Source organism: Bombus pyrosoma, linkage group LG11, assembly GCF_014825855.1.
Source record: "Bombus pyrosoma isolate SC7728 linkage group LG11, ASM1482585v1, whole genome shotgun sequence".
NCBI lineage: Eukaryota > Metazoa > Arthropoda > Insecta > Hymenoptera > Apidae > Bombus > Bombus pyrosoma.
Genome location: NC_057780.1, coordinates 9,469,268 through 9,484,802, shown reverse-complemented (window position 1 = coordinate 9,484,802; position 15,535 = coordinate 9,469,268). Strand labels below are relative to the sequence as shown.

The 15,535-nt window shown below is 34.2% G+C and overlaps 3 protein-coding genes across 15 annotated transcripts; 2 read left to right on the top strand and 1 right to left on the bottom strand.

Moving 5' to 3' along the window:
- The first annotated feature begins 843 nt into the window (after positions 1-843).
- LOC122573001 (NKAP family protein CG6066) lies at positions 844-2,931 on the top strand. Its single transcript, XM_043738818.1, has 5 exons — positions 844-1,036; positions 1,328-1,543; positions 1,637-1,721; positions 1,812-2,191; positions 2,286-2,931. Exons 2-5 carry the CDS (start codon positions 1,458-1,460, stop codon positions 2,461-2,463), a joined length of 729 nt encoding a protein of 242 aa, XP_043594753.1. The 5' UTR covers positions 844-1,036; positions 1,328-1,457; the 3' UTR covers positions 2,464-2,931.
- Positions 2,676-3,893, bottom strand: LOC122573002 (thiosulfate sulfurtransferase/rhodanese-like domain-containing protein 3). Of its 9 annotated transcripts, none has more exons than XM_043738825.1 (4): positions 3,756-3,893; positions 3,152-3,338; positions 2,919-3,081; positions 2,676-2,843 (listed from the first exon to the last, which is right to left on the bottom strand). In XM_043738825.1, exons 2-4 carry the CDS (start codon positions 3,297-3,299, stop codon positions 2,789-2,791), a joined length of 366 nt encoding a protein of 121 aa, XP_043594760.1. In that variant the 5' UTR covers positions 3,300-3,338; positions 3,756-3,893; the 3' UTR covers positions 2,676-2,788. The 9 variants fall into 9 exon arrangements, with proteins under 9 accessions (XP_043594760.1, XP_043594758.1, XP_043594763.1 ...); XM_043738823.1 differs by having other exon boundaries at positions 3,152-3,355; positions 3,756-3,891; XM_043738828.1 differs by having other exon boundaries at positions 3,696-3,836.
- Positions 3,894-4,215: 322 nt separating this feature from the next.
- Positions 4,216-13,699, top strand: LOC122572999 (angiomotin-like protein 1). Of its 5 annotated transcripts, none has more exons than XM_043738816.1 (14): positions 4,216-4,484; positions 5,363-5,477; positions 5,603-5,784; positions 6,083-6,345; positions 6,429-6,624; positions 6,756-7,048; positions 7,130-7,530; positions 7,606-7,751; positions 7,820-8,154; positions 8,227-8,361; positions 8,451-8,632; positions 8,713-8,867; positions 9,924-10,700; positions 11,069-13,699. In XM_043738816.1, exons 2-14 carry the CDS (start codon positions 5,399-5,401, stop codon positions 11,105-11,107), a joined length of 3,183 nt encoding a protein of 1,060 aa, XP_043594751.1. In that variant the 5' UTR covers positions 4,216-4,484; positions 5,363-5,398; the 3' UTR covers positions 11,108-13,699. The 5 variants fall into 5 exon arrangements, with proteins under 5 accessions (XP_043594751.1, XP_043594749.1, XP_043594748.1 ...); XM_043738814.1 differs by having other exon boundaries at positions 9,924-10,846; XM_043738813.1 differs by adding an exon at positions 4,600-5,091 and having other exon boundaries at positions 9,924-13,699.
- Positions 13,700-15,535: the final 1,836 nt, after the last annotated feature.

Here is a 15,535-nt window from a genome sequence, read left to right as displayed (position 1 = left end):
TACAGTCGAAAAAATAAAAGCTAGCACGAGTACGTCAGAAAGGTACGACAGTGCGACATCGAAGCAGTTTCGAATCGGTGGCGAGATCATTCAAGTTTGTAGACGTAGACTGCGTGGTATGTCTATCGTCGAAGCTAGGAACGCGTTAAAACGTGTTCGGAACCCGTAGAATTGCGGATAGCCAGAGAACCGACTTTCGTTTTAGATGAAGAGCTAGGTAATACGTGTGGCGATATTCTTGTACGCACTCGAAGCGACAGAAGTATCGACGCTGAAACAAAGGAAAGCGGCTGATGTTCGCGATTCCATAAATGGCGTGCAACAGAAAACCCCTTTTAAATGTAAGATAGTTGGTACCCTGATGAAGGATGGAGAGAACACGAGTTCTAAGGAGCGAATAAGAAGCGAGAATGAGGCAGTTACGAGAAAATTTCAGGTGCGAATGCAAGCTATCAATCCAACCTCTCCCGCAAAGTGCGTTTAACAAAAGACGCGACAACATACAAGATGGAGGATCTGATGGCAATCAGGAAGACGCAAGCCGGGGTTCTGGGTTAAAGCTCCACTCGAAGTTCCTTGGGATGTACCGTGTGGTGAATGTTTTACGAAATGATTGTTATATGGTGCAGCGAGAAGGCGAACACAAAGGGAAATTGCGAATTATACCTATCCTCCCCGAGCTGTAAGTCTAAGGATTCAAAGGTCGGGAAAAACCCACAGTCAAGTGGGGGCGATGGACGGACGAAACCCAACGGGTGGTGGGGATGATGAACGGACGGGACCCAATGGCTGATGGGGATAGACGGACTGGACCCAGGCTGGTGGGGAGCATCAGCGACATACTAGGGCAGTCACCAGCAGACTGTCGTACCGTGCGGGTGTGTTACTTCAGTCTCAACGAGGTCTTACGATCGTGTTCAGACTTGTTCATACAAGTTGTAGACAACAAGTTAACAACAAATAAAGTTCCAAATTATATTGGAACTATCGCTCGATCTATTAAACCTCGTCCACGTTGAGTGTTAAGTCATTCAAGGTACGTGATATCGACTGAATATAAAAGTTTTATTGTTACTTCATCGGATCGAGTAATATTGCTTGCCACTATCTGTGTAGTTGATAACAGATTTTCAATATAGTTGCATAAAAATTTATATTTTTCAACTCTTCCAAAAATTTGTTTGTCCGATATTAATAGTTTTTCGATATAAATTATTGCGCCATTTTGTTATTCGTAGAACCGTGCAATTAAATAGGTTCTTGTCTATGCTAGCGTGCAACCAAACAAAGCAAATCTCTAATTTTATACGTTCTTGTATATGTTTAGGTGTTTCGTAGTTCAGCATTTGGCCGTGTGGTGCAGCATTAATCCTGAAACAACCAGAACCATAATCGTTAGCACTCTCATTCCCTCTTTGTCATAGCTTGTAAACAAGAAATAAAAGCAGACGCAAAAAATGGACGCACGGAGACGGGATAGAGAGCAAATTGGGTTATGTGGCGTTGATAGAATTTGGGGAAAATCACCAACACGGATCGAAGAGTAAGAATTATAATATTTTATTTTGTAATCATATTATACATCAATCATATTATACATATATGTTAATTGTTAAATGTTTTGTGTTTAATATAGTTCTGACGAAAATGAAGAGACTAACAAATACAAAGACAGTATTATACCAAAAGATAGAAAAAGGAAACATGAGATGAAGAAAAAGGTATGAAAACACAATTTAATTTCCCATTAATTTAATAAGTAAATTTATTTTCTTGTAAGTTACAATAAATGTTTTTTATTATTGTTTTAGAAAAGTAAAAAATCAAAGAAAGAAAAGAAAGCTAAGAAAGACAAAAAGAAGAAACAGAAAAGGAAAAGGTCAGATAGTAGCTCTGACAGCGAACCTGAGGAATTAGAATGGGTGGAAAAGAATGGAATTAATGATAAAGCAAAGGTTAAAAAGGGATCAAGTTCAGATGAGAGCGGCGATGAAGTAGTGGGACCAGTTCAAAAGCCACATGTGACATTATCTGCTAAAGATTTTGGCAAGGCTCTTTTACCTGGTGAAGGTGCTGCTATGGCTGCATACGTTGCTGAAGGAAAACGTATACCTAGAAGAGGTGAAATTGGTCTGACTTCAGAAGAGATAGCCGCATATGAATCTGTTGGCTATGTTATGAGTGGTAGTAGGTAAGATATCCTTTGAAAATTTAGTTTCATAGTTTGAAAATTACTAAAGTATAGCAAAATAAATTGATTCTAACATTGGTTATTTTTTTTTCAGACATCGGCGAATGGAAGCTGTTCGTATCCGCAAGGAAAACCAAATTTATTCTGCTGATGAGAAACGAGCATTGGCTATGTTTAGTAAAGAAGAACGACAAAAGAGAGAAAATCTTATTTTGGGGCAATTCAGAGAGATGGTTAACCAGAAGTTAGCCCAAGAACAGAAGAAAAAGTAATGTAATTATTTAATATATAATTTTCATCTTGTTTAACATAACAAGAAGTTATGTATGAAAGAAATGTATATAAGAATTGAATATATTGTAAAATATTATTTATATGTGTGTAGTATATATTTGTATGTATGTGTACATATATGGAAACAGATGTAAATTATATATTATATGATACATTACTTATCAATAAGGTTTAGCTTAAGAAATGTTCATTTTAAGCAATTAATAACAGTTTATTAATGTAAGTTAGGAAATTATATATAAGTGTTTACTAACATTTATAAATAAATATATCTACTCGTGTAAGAATAATTATAACAATAGCTTATACTTTCTGATTGCTTTCCCAATCTAACCATCCTCCGACATAATTGTATGCACTAAAATATAAATAAATAGGTTTAATTAATACATTTGTAATACACGTGTAGATATATTCTTGTAATATAACATACTTTTCATATCCAAGCTTTTGAATTTCTTCTTGAACCATGCCACTTCTCTTCCCAGATCTACAGCTTAATATGATCTTCGTATTTTTGGAGGGTTTTTCTTTATTAAATCTTTCTTTAAAATCTTTCTCAGAAAGGCTCAACAATGTATTTGCAACATCTCCCACTATAATAATAAAATTCAACAATAACTACCTAATATTATAAAGCATGATTTTAACGATATTAGAACATACTTGGTATATGAATACTTCCAGGTAGTTTTCCAGTTTCATCAATTTCTTCCTTTTCCCTGACATCGATGATTAAAACACTACTATCATTTTGAGCTTTTAAAATCTCATTATAATTAACATTAAGGCAAATTTTATCACCTCCAGACATGGTTTTAACATTTGTATTATGAAGTATTGAGGTTGAAAACTGTAAAGTTGGTTTTACTAAAAGACAATATGTTTGATATATCGTAAATAAAATCGTATATTTATAGTAAAACATCTTATTTTTAATTACAAACTTCTTTAAAAATTACGAAAACAAGAAAGTTAAATCACGCATTATATTCTTTACGGAATTGTCAATAAGTTTACAGGCTCCTTTTTTAATATTTTTTGTAGATTACCATGAAAAAATATCCTATATGAAGCGATTTTCAACAATTTATCATAAATGAAAGGTTTTGGTATAAGATATGAACTTTGATGTAATGATTTGAAAGAAATAAATTTATAGCATTGTCGTAATTTATTCAAATTCATAATTACTTCCTGATCCACTCACAATCACACAGTATGAATTTTATACAACTTATGCTGCAACATAGTATCAAACAGTACATACATCTAAAGATACTATACGTCAAATTGTGTTCTGAAGAAAGATTATTATTTGTATAAATATCATAATATTCTCATCAAATCTTCCAAATGATTCATCGCCGTAATATAATCATATTTTTCAAAAGACTTAAAGATAACAATATCGCTTAATGTAAATTTTTATTGCGTGCTATCATATACCAATGGACGCGACTTAATTAATCAGAGATTATATATTAAATAACTAAAACGATAAAAATTCTTTTCATTTAATTGAATTTTACATCAAATATATTTTCATGTACACAACAGCGTGTTTAATTTGAAATAAGAATTATTCAAAAATGAAATAAAAGCCTATCGCAAAAATCTGTCGTGTGCATTTAAATTGCTTATACCGTCAGAACGCAATGAACCTGACTTAAATATCTTACTTAAAAATAAAGTATAAAACTTTGTTCGATCTGTAAGAAAAGAAAAATAAATTACATTTATCATACAATGATATAAAAAGCAGATACCAAGATGATATTCTGTGTACATTGCTTTTCAGTGATTCATCTGCAGATGAAGAAAAAAGTTGGGAAAGTTTAGAAGAGTCAGGAAGAGCGTATCCCGCTTTCGTATACGTCGCACCCTGATGAGGAATGCGGGAACTAACAATTTTTATTTCTCGTGCGTGGAGCAGTAAAGTGTATTAATTTATTGAAATAATTACGACACTCGTCCTGTTTTTGCACTTTCGCATAATGTGAGTAATCGGACGTCCATTCGTTAGGACCATCTGCTTGCATTCCTGTAGTGCGGCATGTGAAAAATCCTTGCTGGATTCTAGTTCGAGTATATTCTTTTGTTTATTTATACAGCCCTTCAAGTTCAGCAACTTGTAAAAATATTAAAAACCGTGTGCAACAGGATCGTTTTCGGTGTTGCAAACACGCATATACCGATGAGTCGCGTCGTGAGACCTCGAATACTGTCCCACTACGATGTTACGCATCAACGAAAAATTCAATATCTCCGGATTATCAACATTCCAGAGTGTTGACACCTCTGTCAGAGCGCTCTGCTTTACCATTACTATAACATCGTTGTCTCTTTCTTATACGTTGACTTCTGATAATTCTGTCTTCGTTCCTCGTTTTCAAGTGCCGCGTAGTGTCAAATAGAAGAATGCATGAATAGGTTTACGTTCCCACTGGTTTTTAATTTTTAGAGATGTGAGAGTGATTAATCTGTGGGCATTGTTCGTATCTATCTCCATTCGCCTTTTCGACGTGTTTCGATGTGATGTGCTTCTAAATATTGGTTAAAATACATTATAAAAACACGTTTTATCAAAGAATGTTATAAATAAGGCATGTTATAAATCCATGTTTCCTGAAAGCTTGTGAATATAGATCTTTCATTGTTAATTTTTTTAACATTGTATGTACGAGTGTGCAAAAAGCATGTTGAAAGGAAAATAAATTAATCTTTGCAAAATCTATTTATTTAGTCATGCAATGAATTATTAATCCATGTGATATGCATATTAGAATAACACATTCTTGTAGAGATTACATATGAACAGAATGTTCTTTGATATTTCCTGAATGATTGTAAAAATTTAATTCTATATATTTGCAGATTAAATAGAACAGGTGTAAATGAAACAATAGAAAAATGAGTTCTCTGCAGCAAGGTAGCAGATTCTTACCTTTTTCAAATAATAATATACAAAGGAAGCAACTATCAATGCAAGGTACAAGACAAGTTTTATAATATTTGTGCTTGATATTTTTTATTGTTTCTAAGATTTCTGAAATGAACAAAATTTTAATCTATGAAAAGTTGTATTTTTCAAAATACATGATGTATATTTAATAGGTGGTCTTCCACAAAGTTTGAGCGGTAGTGAAACTGATGTATCAACATCAAATGAGAACTTAACTAATGAAGATCGATATGTAATAAGACATACAGCTCGTCAAGAGCCTCAAGGCCAAGAAAATCAGCAGCAAAGTCCATCGAGATCTTCCAGTCATAAAGAAAATATACCAAATATACAAGTAAGTATGAAAACATTTGTTAGTAATTATTTACTAAACAATATATGTCTCTAATAATTTTTCTAACAGTAACTTACATTAAAATAATATACATCTATGTTGTTTATTATAATATTTTAGTTTTTGAAGAATATTAGTTACTTCTATATATCACATACTTTCATTCTTTGTCATTATCTTTGAGATACATGTGATCATTTTTTAATGTCTGTTATCTAACTATATTATTCTTATATATCTTAAATTGCTATCACTACCATTAAGTCACATAAGTGTAAATTACTTTATTGCAATCTAGGGTAACCTGCTCAACAGAAACAGTTTGAAGGATAGTTTAAATGGTTCAAACAGAAACAGTTTGAAGGAGAATTTGAATGGTTCTAATCGAAATAGCCTTAAAGACAGCATTAATGGTTCTAATAGAAATAGTTTGAAGGATAATTTAAGTAATCGTACCAGTGTAGGGTCAAATAGAAGTAGCTTAGATGTGTCTACAAGCTCTTACAACACACTTATTATACACAATGCTAATGATGATAATTCATGGGTACCATCTGGAAGGTAATATATACTTTGAAGAAAAATTCTTATTTTTATAATCTTTGGTAAATATTTATAAATTATATATCAATGTTTAATTTTAGGTTGTCAGGTGTAGTGAGAGAACATGGAGATATGGGTTACTTATATTGTGATGGTGGTGGTAAAGGACATTCGAATAGTCCTACTATGCAGTCTTTATCGAATTTATCTCACGAAGATCATGTTTATGAGCAACCTAATAATGGAGGATGTCAAGAAATTACAGATATACCAGATGATTATCTTAGTCAGTCACAGGTGATTATTTTAGTAGTATTAGAGTATATGTTTAACAAATGAATATTGTTGATACTTTTATATTATTATGACATAGTTTATTAAGTGAGACTAATTCTTCACGTTCGTTATTTTATCTCGTTTAAATTAAGCAGGTATTAAAACATCTTGCAAAAGAAGTTAAAGTACCATCTTATAGCAAGCTAACTAATAATGGAGGAAATATTGATATGAGAATGAGAGATGGTGATAGAGGAAAACAGAATGATAGCGAATCAGAAGATAGACCACCACCTTCGTATATGTCTGTTCTGCTACCACTAAAAAATAAATCTCGACTTCTTGGGCCAATGGAAAAATTGACATTATCAAGATCACAACCTGATTTATCTAGAATAGGCAAACCAGATATGGATAATTACAATTTGCGGGCAACTTCTCCACGGTGATTTAATTAAACCGATTTTCTTCAAGTTATTTCACTTATAATGATCGCCTTTTGTAAATAATATTTTATTTTTCATAGACCTCAAACGAAAGGAAGAGAGGAGACAGAATCTGCAACGGGCGAAATTTGGCCACCATCAGAGATGATACAAATTGTAATCCAGGAGAACAGTGCCTTAAAATTAGAATTAGAACGATGCTATAACAAAGTTGCTAAATCTCAAAAGTTGGAACAAGAGATCGCGAAGGTACACAGGGCTCATGAGGAATTGGCTGCGTCGAGTGAACGAAGAGAGAAACTGGAACGAGCTGCTAGACTGAGGTTACAAAATGACTGCAGACGATTAACCGAATTAAATCGTGCATTGAGAGATCAAATAGATTTATTATCGGCACGTACCGATAGTCCTCCGATCGTAGAATCTATGAGAAAGGAATTAACGCAACGAGAATTATTAATTGGTCAATTGATTACACAAAGTATGTAAATTTTATTATTCGTTAATGTTTCTGTTAATAAAAATATTATTTTAACCGTATTGATATTTATACTAGATAAAGAATTAGCCGCGGCGAAAGAAAGGCAGGAAATCGAATTAGCAGCACAGCGAGCAACGTTACAAGAACAACGTACACACATAGATATTTTAGATACTGCTCTCACTAACGCACAAGGCAACGTTGTACGCCTTGAAGAAGAGGTAATATTTTTTTTATGTTCCAGTAAATTGTTTGTTTGTAAGTTGTTTGTTACATTCGTTTCTTACAGTGTCGGAAGAAACAAGTATACGTAGAAAGGGTAGGCCAACTTCAACGAGCTTTGTCTTCTCTTCAAGCGTCCAGTGACAGAAGAGAAGAAACAGAAAGACAGTTGAGAGGTCAATTAGAACGGGAATTAAGAGAAGGCGGTGGCGGCGGTGGCGGTGGTGCTAATGGTAATGAACAATCCTCCAATGGAGAAACGATCGCCGAATTAAAACGACGAATACGCGAAAGAGATGAAAAAATTATGTCACTCGAGGGTGACGTTGCAAAATGGGAGCAACGTTATCTCGAAGAAAGTGCACTAAGGCAAGCGGCAATTGATGCAGCCAGTCTACCAAAGTAAGTTTGCTCGTTTAATAAATTTTTTTGTCATATGCACATTAATTACAATTTATTTATCTGACCAATCAGGGACGCCAAGATAGCTGCGTTAGAGAAGACGAGTCAAGACGCTGAGAAATTAATTGCAGAGGCACGTTCTGAGAAAATGAGACACATGGATGAAGTACACGCGGCACAGAAAAAATTGGCTGATTTTGAATCTAGGTAATATTATTTTTATTTCATATAATCTTTCTATATCTTTTGTCATTTAAATAGAATTACAGTAATACAAACTCTTGTCTGTTTCATAGAATGAAGGATCTAGAATCGAAATTAGCTGAAAGGGATGCAATGATTAGAGTCCTTCAAAAACATACGTACGACAAGGATAGTAGTAGCAGTAGTGGTGTTGGTAGTTACCCTGCTGCACATTCGTCTCATTCAAGCACATCAGCGGATCACCATACTGCACTAACAAGCACGCCAGAACTCGGTAAGATTTCTGATACAGTTCTTTTTTCGAAAACTAGTAATTATAATGTCTTCTTAATTATTCATTTTTATGTTTAACAGTAAGCAGTGTATTGGGTGGTGGTAGTGGTTATGGAAGTACCGGTTCGTACGGTGTTACGGACAGTTACAAGTATAGGAAGCAGGGGAGCTTCGAACAAACGAATAAAAGTCTCGATGATCAATTAAAAGAACTAGACTCCCAGCTACTTAGTAAGGTATGCAAGCTCCCAGTAAACGTATAGTTACTAGACGTAGAAATAATTTCGTGATAGTAAAATTAATTTTCTGTAGACAGCATAGTTCCGTAACTATGTAAAGGACAGGATAAACGTAGGATTTTATCATTTAATTTTAATAATTTCAAAATTACATTTTATGAAATTTTATTTTTATTTTTTTCTATGTACTCTTTGCGTTCAACATAATGTTTTGATTTTGTAATGTTAAACTCTTTAGTGTTTACTTTAGCTTTATAGCTACAGGAGACTATGAAAATATTACAGATTATACAATCAAAGGTATTTTAATGTTCCATTTGGGTTAGTCGTATGGACAAGAATAGTTGATGTATCATCAAGAATCTATAATATCTTCTGCTTGATATATGAATAATTGTCAGATGCATTCGATACATTAAATAAGTATATTAAATACGTCAACTATTCTCTTGTGTTTAGTATTGCATAGTACATTGCAGTTGTGTTATTTGCATAACTATGTGTTGTATTAATTCATTTTTTTTTTAACGAATTTCTTATATTTTTTTATTTCGCTTTGTTAGCCAAATTTATACAGAGTAAGCTTTTTACCTACGACAAGCCTTCAAAAGATTCGTATGTTATCAGACTTTTGCGATATAAAAATAGAAATTGATAATTGGAAAGAAAACTAATTTACTATTTCGTAAAAAGCAAACTCCGCATAAATCATAAGACAATATATATATAGGTGATATGTAAAGAATGCATTTGCTGCTCATTTTTTTTATCTAAAAATTCAGTAAACTGTATTTTCACTAATACAAATTTTTGTGTGCCATTGATTTTTCGTTTTATAATTAACTATATATTAATCGTATATTTTCGATTAGACGATAAAAAAAGAAAAAAGAAAAGACATTTCCTCCATCCCTCTTAATTCAAACTAACCTAACCCAATCCTCATCCCGTGTGATCCTAGAGTGTGCATGCGCTGTTGTAGCGAGCACTAACCCCCACTTTCCAGGTCCCAGGCCTCCTTTCCAACGCGGCTCTGCTTTTCTCTTGTTTCAGCGGGCACTTTGCTGTTTTCCAGGATTCTCTAATCCAGGCACTGCGTCGCGAAAAGGAAAAATACCCAAGCCATTATTGGCGGGTGTAGATAGCACAGGTACCTCGAGCACCGCCTCGAGCAAGAGTCGCCTATTAGACGACTCCGGTGGCGAGGTTTCGCCGGGTATCATGGAATTTGCGAGTGCAGCTTCGAGACTGAAAGGCACTGTATCGAGATTGTCAGACGGTAAGCCCGAAGATATGATGCTGCTGGAGAAGCAGGGCAGAAGCTCTCAGAGGCAGAGGATGCAAGAGGGCGAACCACGTCGCGCGGGTAGTCTTCCTCCTAGCTCGTTACCGCGGCCGCCGAAGAATCTGAAGTCGACGAACTCGCGTTACTGCAGACTAAGCGACACGGAGACTCGCAAGAAATCAGATCCAGGTCCAGCTTTGGACACCTCTGTGAGCATGAAGGTGCGCGATACGAGCAACTGCACCATCGAGTATGGCAGATTCGACACGAAGGCTCAGCGTCGAAAGAAATCATCCGGAACGGAACAGTTGGTCGTCAATAATTCGCTGAAAAAGCCATCCTCCACGACAAGTCACGAGTACGAGCGCCTTCAAGGTGAAAACATTCGCAAGAAACAGCCTTCCAATTCAGAAACGAAGCACAGGGAAATGCAGAGTCGCTCGTTGATACCTCCGCCGTCTCGTCGTATCGGAGAGTACGGTCGCCTCAGCGATGGCACCTTGAGAAAGCAAACTGGTTCACGAGGACAAAGCACCGGAAGCACGGTGAGCAGCAAGAGCGGAGGGCGCGACTCCGGAGGCACTGCTAGCAGCGAGGCGTCCACGTCATCGTTGCCTCCTTCCAAAGCGAGATCCATACCTCGTCCGAGCAATTACCGCATTCAGTTTTAATTTATAATGTTTGGAATCGAGTTAGTCTTCCTTGTTACAAATATTGGCTTTCAAAGAGATGTTCTCTCAAAGGAGTGTATAACTCCTTGTAGCGTATAAAGAGTAACTCGTGGGATATAATTTTCCATACTTTATCTTCCATTTATCAGAATCTTCCTTATCAAACGTTGATACAGATGCTTATTCTACTGTCTTAAGTTTTCTATTGCATTTTCAACGAACGACGGAAAATTTCTTTCTAGTGGATGTCAGAGAGGAGCACAGCAGGGTCGAATGGTTAGATGATCGAATGGAAAAGAGCGGTGAACGACGAATAAAATGGGAGGTGGATTAATGAACGAAGGCAAAAATCAAAAGCGTTGACTGGTTTCGAGAGCGTCCCCACTTCGCCCTTCAGCAGTTCACATCCTATTTAGAAGTCCTAATATACGTATGCTCGAGTGATACGTCTACACAGCCATAATATTAAACGATGCGTTAGTTCCCTTTATTATCATTTAATAACGAAGAAGCGAAGCCGATCGCAACGACATAGCGAAGAATCACAATATATCGTCGCGTAGCGATAATGCATGACCTAGTCATTACCAAAGTAATTTCTGTAATGAAAACGGAATTGATTTCCTCTCGTTTCGTACGCAACTACATCTAGGAACATTGCGGCCTTTTGTTCAATAATAATATTCGTATAATAAACGCGAAAAAGTGCCTTGTTAAAGACTGCGTGAAAAAGAAATACACGATCGGTACAACTAGGAATAAGAGTATACGTTCGGAATAACTTTCGGAATTCTGAAGGACACGGAACCTTTGGATAAAGTCAATCGCGTGACCCTTAAGTGGTGGACGCGTTATTTTTTGAACGTGTATTTTATAATTTTACTCTTTCGCCAGGAGTATCGCATTTCTGCGCGTGCCTTATGAAAACATATTTCTTTTCCTTCTCTTTTTTTTTATGTATCTTTAAGATCGTTTCCTGCTGGAAACGATATAAAGATACAAAACGCGAGATATCCAGTCAGTTTCGCTTTTCGATGGAAAAGTGAAACTATGGTAAGGCGAACGAAAATTCGATTTGTCCGGATGCACAGCAAGCAATTCGACTAGTATATATATATATAAATAAATAAATATATATATATATACATATTATATATTTTATATAATCACATTTTCGTGTGTACGTGTCTCGATTCGATGATTTTGAGTGTTCTTTTACACCGAGAGAAATTACGTAAATCGTTAACGGTGATTCGCTTAATTTAAGGTGACATAGTAAACGTAGCGACGGTGATGAATCATACGTAATACTTAGAAATAATATATTTCACGATGGAGCAGTTTCATAAGCATTTACATTTTGCCCCCAAGTATCGTTCAGCCGGTCGAAAGGTACTTTGCTCCCCCTTGTCCCGCTTCATGGTTTTAAATGCATTTCGATTTTAATATCAATGAAACTCTTGACGATAGTAATCTCGGTCAATGATATTCACCTTTTAGGCAGATTATTTTTACGTCGTATTTCTTGTTTTCAGCATATTCCTTTCATAGACGTTATTTAAACAGTGTAAGATCAGGCTACATTTAAATTGAACTGATTGATTACAAATCATAGTCAAAATATTGTGAAGTTCCGGTATAGCGTACATGTTTTGTGTTTTTATCTCTCGTGTATTAATCATAGGAAAAACAAATATTACAAAAGGAGTTATGAAAGTGATAAACCAGTAATAATTTATGTTGCTAGCAAGTTGAACGCGTCACGTTGCGAATTTCAGCCTGATGGAAAGGTTATCATAATCTTCGTGATTAGTATAGGTACTTATAAGACTGAAAAAAGTGAATACCGACGAAACAAATTTTCTTCTTCGCTATTTGCTACCACATGTTTTCTCTCTCATCCCGTTTCACCCTATTTTCTTCCCTTCGCGCGTGTGCACGAATTTACATCTACATACAGCCAGGAATATATGTATACAGACATAGCTGAAGTTGATGCATGTTCACGAATATTCATGTGCATTAAAACGTCTATTGTTCGCGATACGAGTTCCTTGAAGACTACAGGGATATTCGTGGTAAATATAGCGGAAATTTCATTAGCATTCTCTGTAATCCCTTCGACGAATGGTATGTAGCCTGTTGAAAGAAAAAAAGAGAGCAGAAAGAACGGAAAGGAAAGAAAGAAGGAAAAAATAGAGGGGAACAAAATCTCTGGACGTGTGTAACGTCGTTGTCTTCGCAGAGACGTCGAAAATTTTTAGGACGAATCGTTTATTTTTGTCTCGCGCGAAACAAAGAGAAAAGAAGATGATAAAAAGGAAAAAAGAAGAAAAATGCGTAGAATGCCAAAGCAAGTTAGGATGCCGCACACTACGATTTATAATGACAAATATGTTCTAATATAATTTTAGCGTATTTATTTGTTTTCGTTTTTGTGTTAATTATCTATTTTACGTATAGGGTGAATTTTCTATCAATTATTATTTCCCGTGAACGTTTTAGAGGGGAAGGTTTATCGTGCAGCTTCCGTTTTGAAGCACGCGGTCCTACGTAAATGGTAGGAGAATTTAGAACCGAGTGACGACTGATAAAAGACTCACCCTATATACGTAGGGTGTTCATTAAGATACGATATGTTTAGAAAATGAGAGATCTCTGATCTAATTCGCACGTTTGTAATAAGAGTTATACGATCCAGTACTTTTCGAATTCGAGATTTTAAGCAGCGATATATATTAAATATTTAAAAACGAAGGTTTTCAACAAGTCTGAAATTTTCTCTGTCTGTAAAGATCTCTATCGAAACGGAAGATAAACGCGTAGGACATAGCAATTTGTAGCAATTTGAAATAAAAATTGACTTACGACAAGCATTGTTTTCATTTCATATTACTTTCACAAACATTTTCTTTATTTATATACATTCGTATACAAAAATCATTGTCTTCTACGATATGGATATATCTCCTAAAATTGTTTACAAACAAAATTTGTAATCTCAGAAAATGAATATCTTTTTGTATCACTCTTATCGCAACCACGACATTGTAAATGGTATTTATTATCTAAATATTTATTCCTATTTAAATTTCATCGTAGAGAAGATCTTTTTAATCGAATGTTCTCATTTTTTGAATATTTCAGATCTTGTGAAACATCCTGTATTTGTAAACGTAATATATATTCTATATAATACGCTTATCGTATTGTTCTATCACCCTCCTTTCCAAATAACGATGTACCAGTCACAGGAGATAATTATCACGCGTGGATTTTGTATTGTTCAAGTTATAACACACGTTGATTGTGATGTAGAACATAGAGGATATGCGAACTGCGACTGGCGTACGATTTTTTTTTTTTGTTCTCGAAATGAAGATTTGCTCTTTTATACACGAATATTCAAAGATCTATGTTCAAATACGTGAAATGTAAATTTTACAAAAAAAATCGACGATTTGGATTATCGATGATTTTTAGTAGGTTGTAACTTTTTATTGATCTTTGCCATAAAAAGATTGCTCTATGAATATTGTAAATAAAGATAACAATAAAGGGAAACATTTTGAATTTTGTCGCTAATATATTCTCATTGATTTATTTATTTAAAATATAAACTTTTAAAGACGAGAGGAGATACCATTGTTTGTTTCAACTTGTCTTTCCTCTGTAACAAAATATGGGATTCAATCATTGTCAGGCTTAGCTAAATTACTTTAGTTAAAACAACGAATAAAATCGATTCATAAATAAAAATAGAGGTTTTGAGAGTCGTAGTAAAGTCTCCAAAATAAACAAAAAGAAAATCTTTTGCTTCTAACTAATAACCAAATACCAAACTTAAAGACAACTGAATTAATTAAAAATTTTTAGATAAAGATTATGAATTATTTAGAGTTATAATTTTTATTTATATCTCTAAAAACATGGAATAAAAATTGGAATGATTGATAATAAAATGTATCGAGTGATAAAATGACGAAGACTTTTAGAATCATAGATCACTTACAATATTACAGTAGTATTTTGTAATATAATATTAGAATCTCTGGGGACGGCTTGTTACATTTTCATTTCTAGAAACAATGCACTTTGTGTGCATCTGATAATTATTACCTTGCAGCAGGTGGCTTGAAAACTCTCATCTTGGTCTTTTTGAAAAGTTACAAGCAGCGAATGATTTGTAGTTAAGATAGATAAATCCTTGTCGAGAAAGAGAGAAAAAGGGAGAAACAAACTTTAATCTTCCTGGCTGAAATATTTATTTCTCGATTGAATATATTGCATATAAAAGATTATGTATTTGCGTATTTAAGATAATTAATATTTTCCGAATTATTCACATCACTGATATCAAGCAATTAATAGAAGATGTTACTTCATTAAATTTCTGTTTCAAATATTTGATGCTTATTTGCATTGCATCCATTTATTAATAAACTGCATTGCTTAAAATAATATGGAAATATTGTTATTACACGAATATATTCGTTGTTTTCCAAAATATAGAACGTTTATATAAAATGTAATGCAATTATGTTCTGTTTTCTTTTTTCTCCAAGTTCTTAAATAAAATAAATTTTTGGTATTTTAAAATGCCATCACCGTATCTGTAAAATGGAAAACACTTTCATTGCAAGATCGAATATTTTGTTGAATAAAGGATTTATTTTATACCGTGGCTTCTGGGTTACAGTTTAATTTAC

Coding starts and splice junctions, on each gene's coding strand:
- LOC122573001 (XM_043738818.1), top strand. CDS start 1,458: ATGGACGCACGGAGACGGGATAGAGAGCAAATTGGGTTATGTGGCGTT. Junction 1,544..1,636: donor TCACCAACACGGATCGAAGA/GTAAGAATTATA, acceptor TGTTTAATATAG/TTCTGACGAAAATGAAGAGA. Junction 2,192..2,285: donor TATGTTATGAGTGGTAGTAG/GTAAGATATCCT, acceptor TTTTTTTTTCAG/ACATCGGCGAATGGAAGCTG.
- LOC122573002 (XM_043738819.1), bottom strand. CDS start 3,673: ATGAATTTGAATAAATTACGACAATGCTATAAATTTATTTCTTTCAAA. Junction 3,356..3,537: donor ATATAGGATATTTTTTCATG/GTAATCTACAAA, acceptor ATTGTCTTTTAG/TAAAACCAACTTTACAGTTT. Junction 3,082..3,151: donor TGGAAGTATTCATATACCAA/GTATGTTCTAAT, acceptor TTATTATTATAG/TGGGAGATGTTGCAAATACA.
- LOC122572999 (XM_043738814.1), top strand. CDS start 5,399: ATGAGTTCTCTGCAGCAAGGTAGCAGATTCTTACCTTTTTCAAATAAT. Junction 8,633..8,712: donor AACAAGCACGCCAGAACTCG/GTAAGATTTCTG, acceptor TATGTTTAACAG/TAAGCAGTGTATTGGGTGGT. Junction 8,868..9,923: donor ACTCCCAGCTACTTAGTAAG/GTATGCAAGCTC, acceptor CTCTTGTTTCAG/CGGGCACTTTGCTGTTTTCC.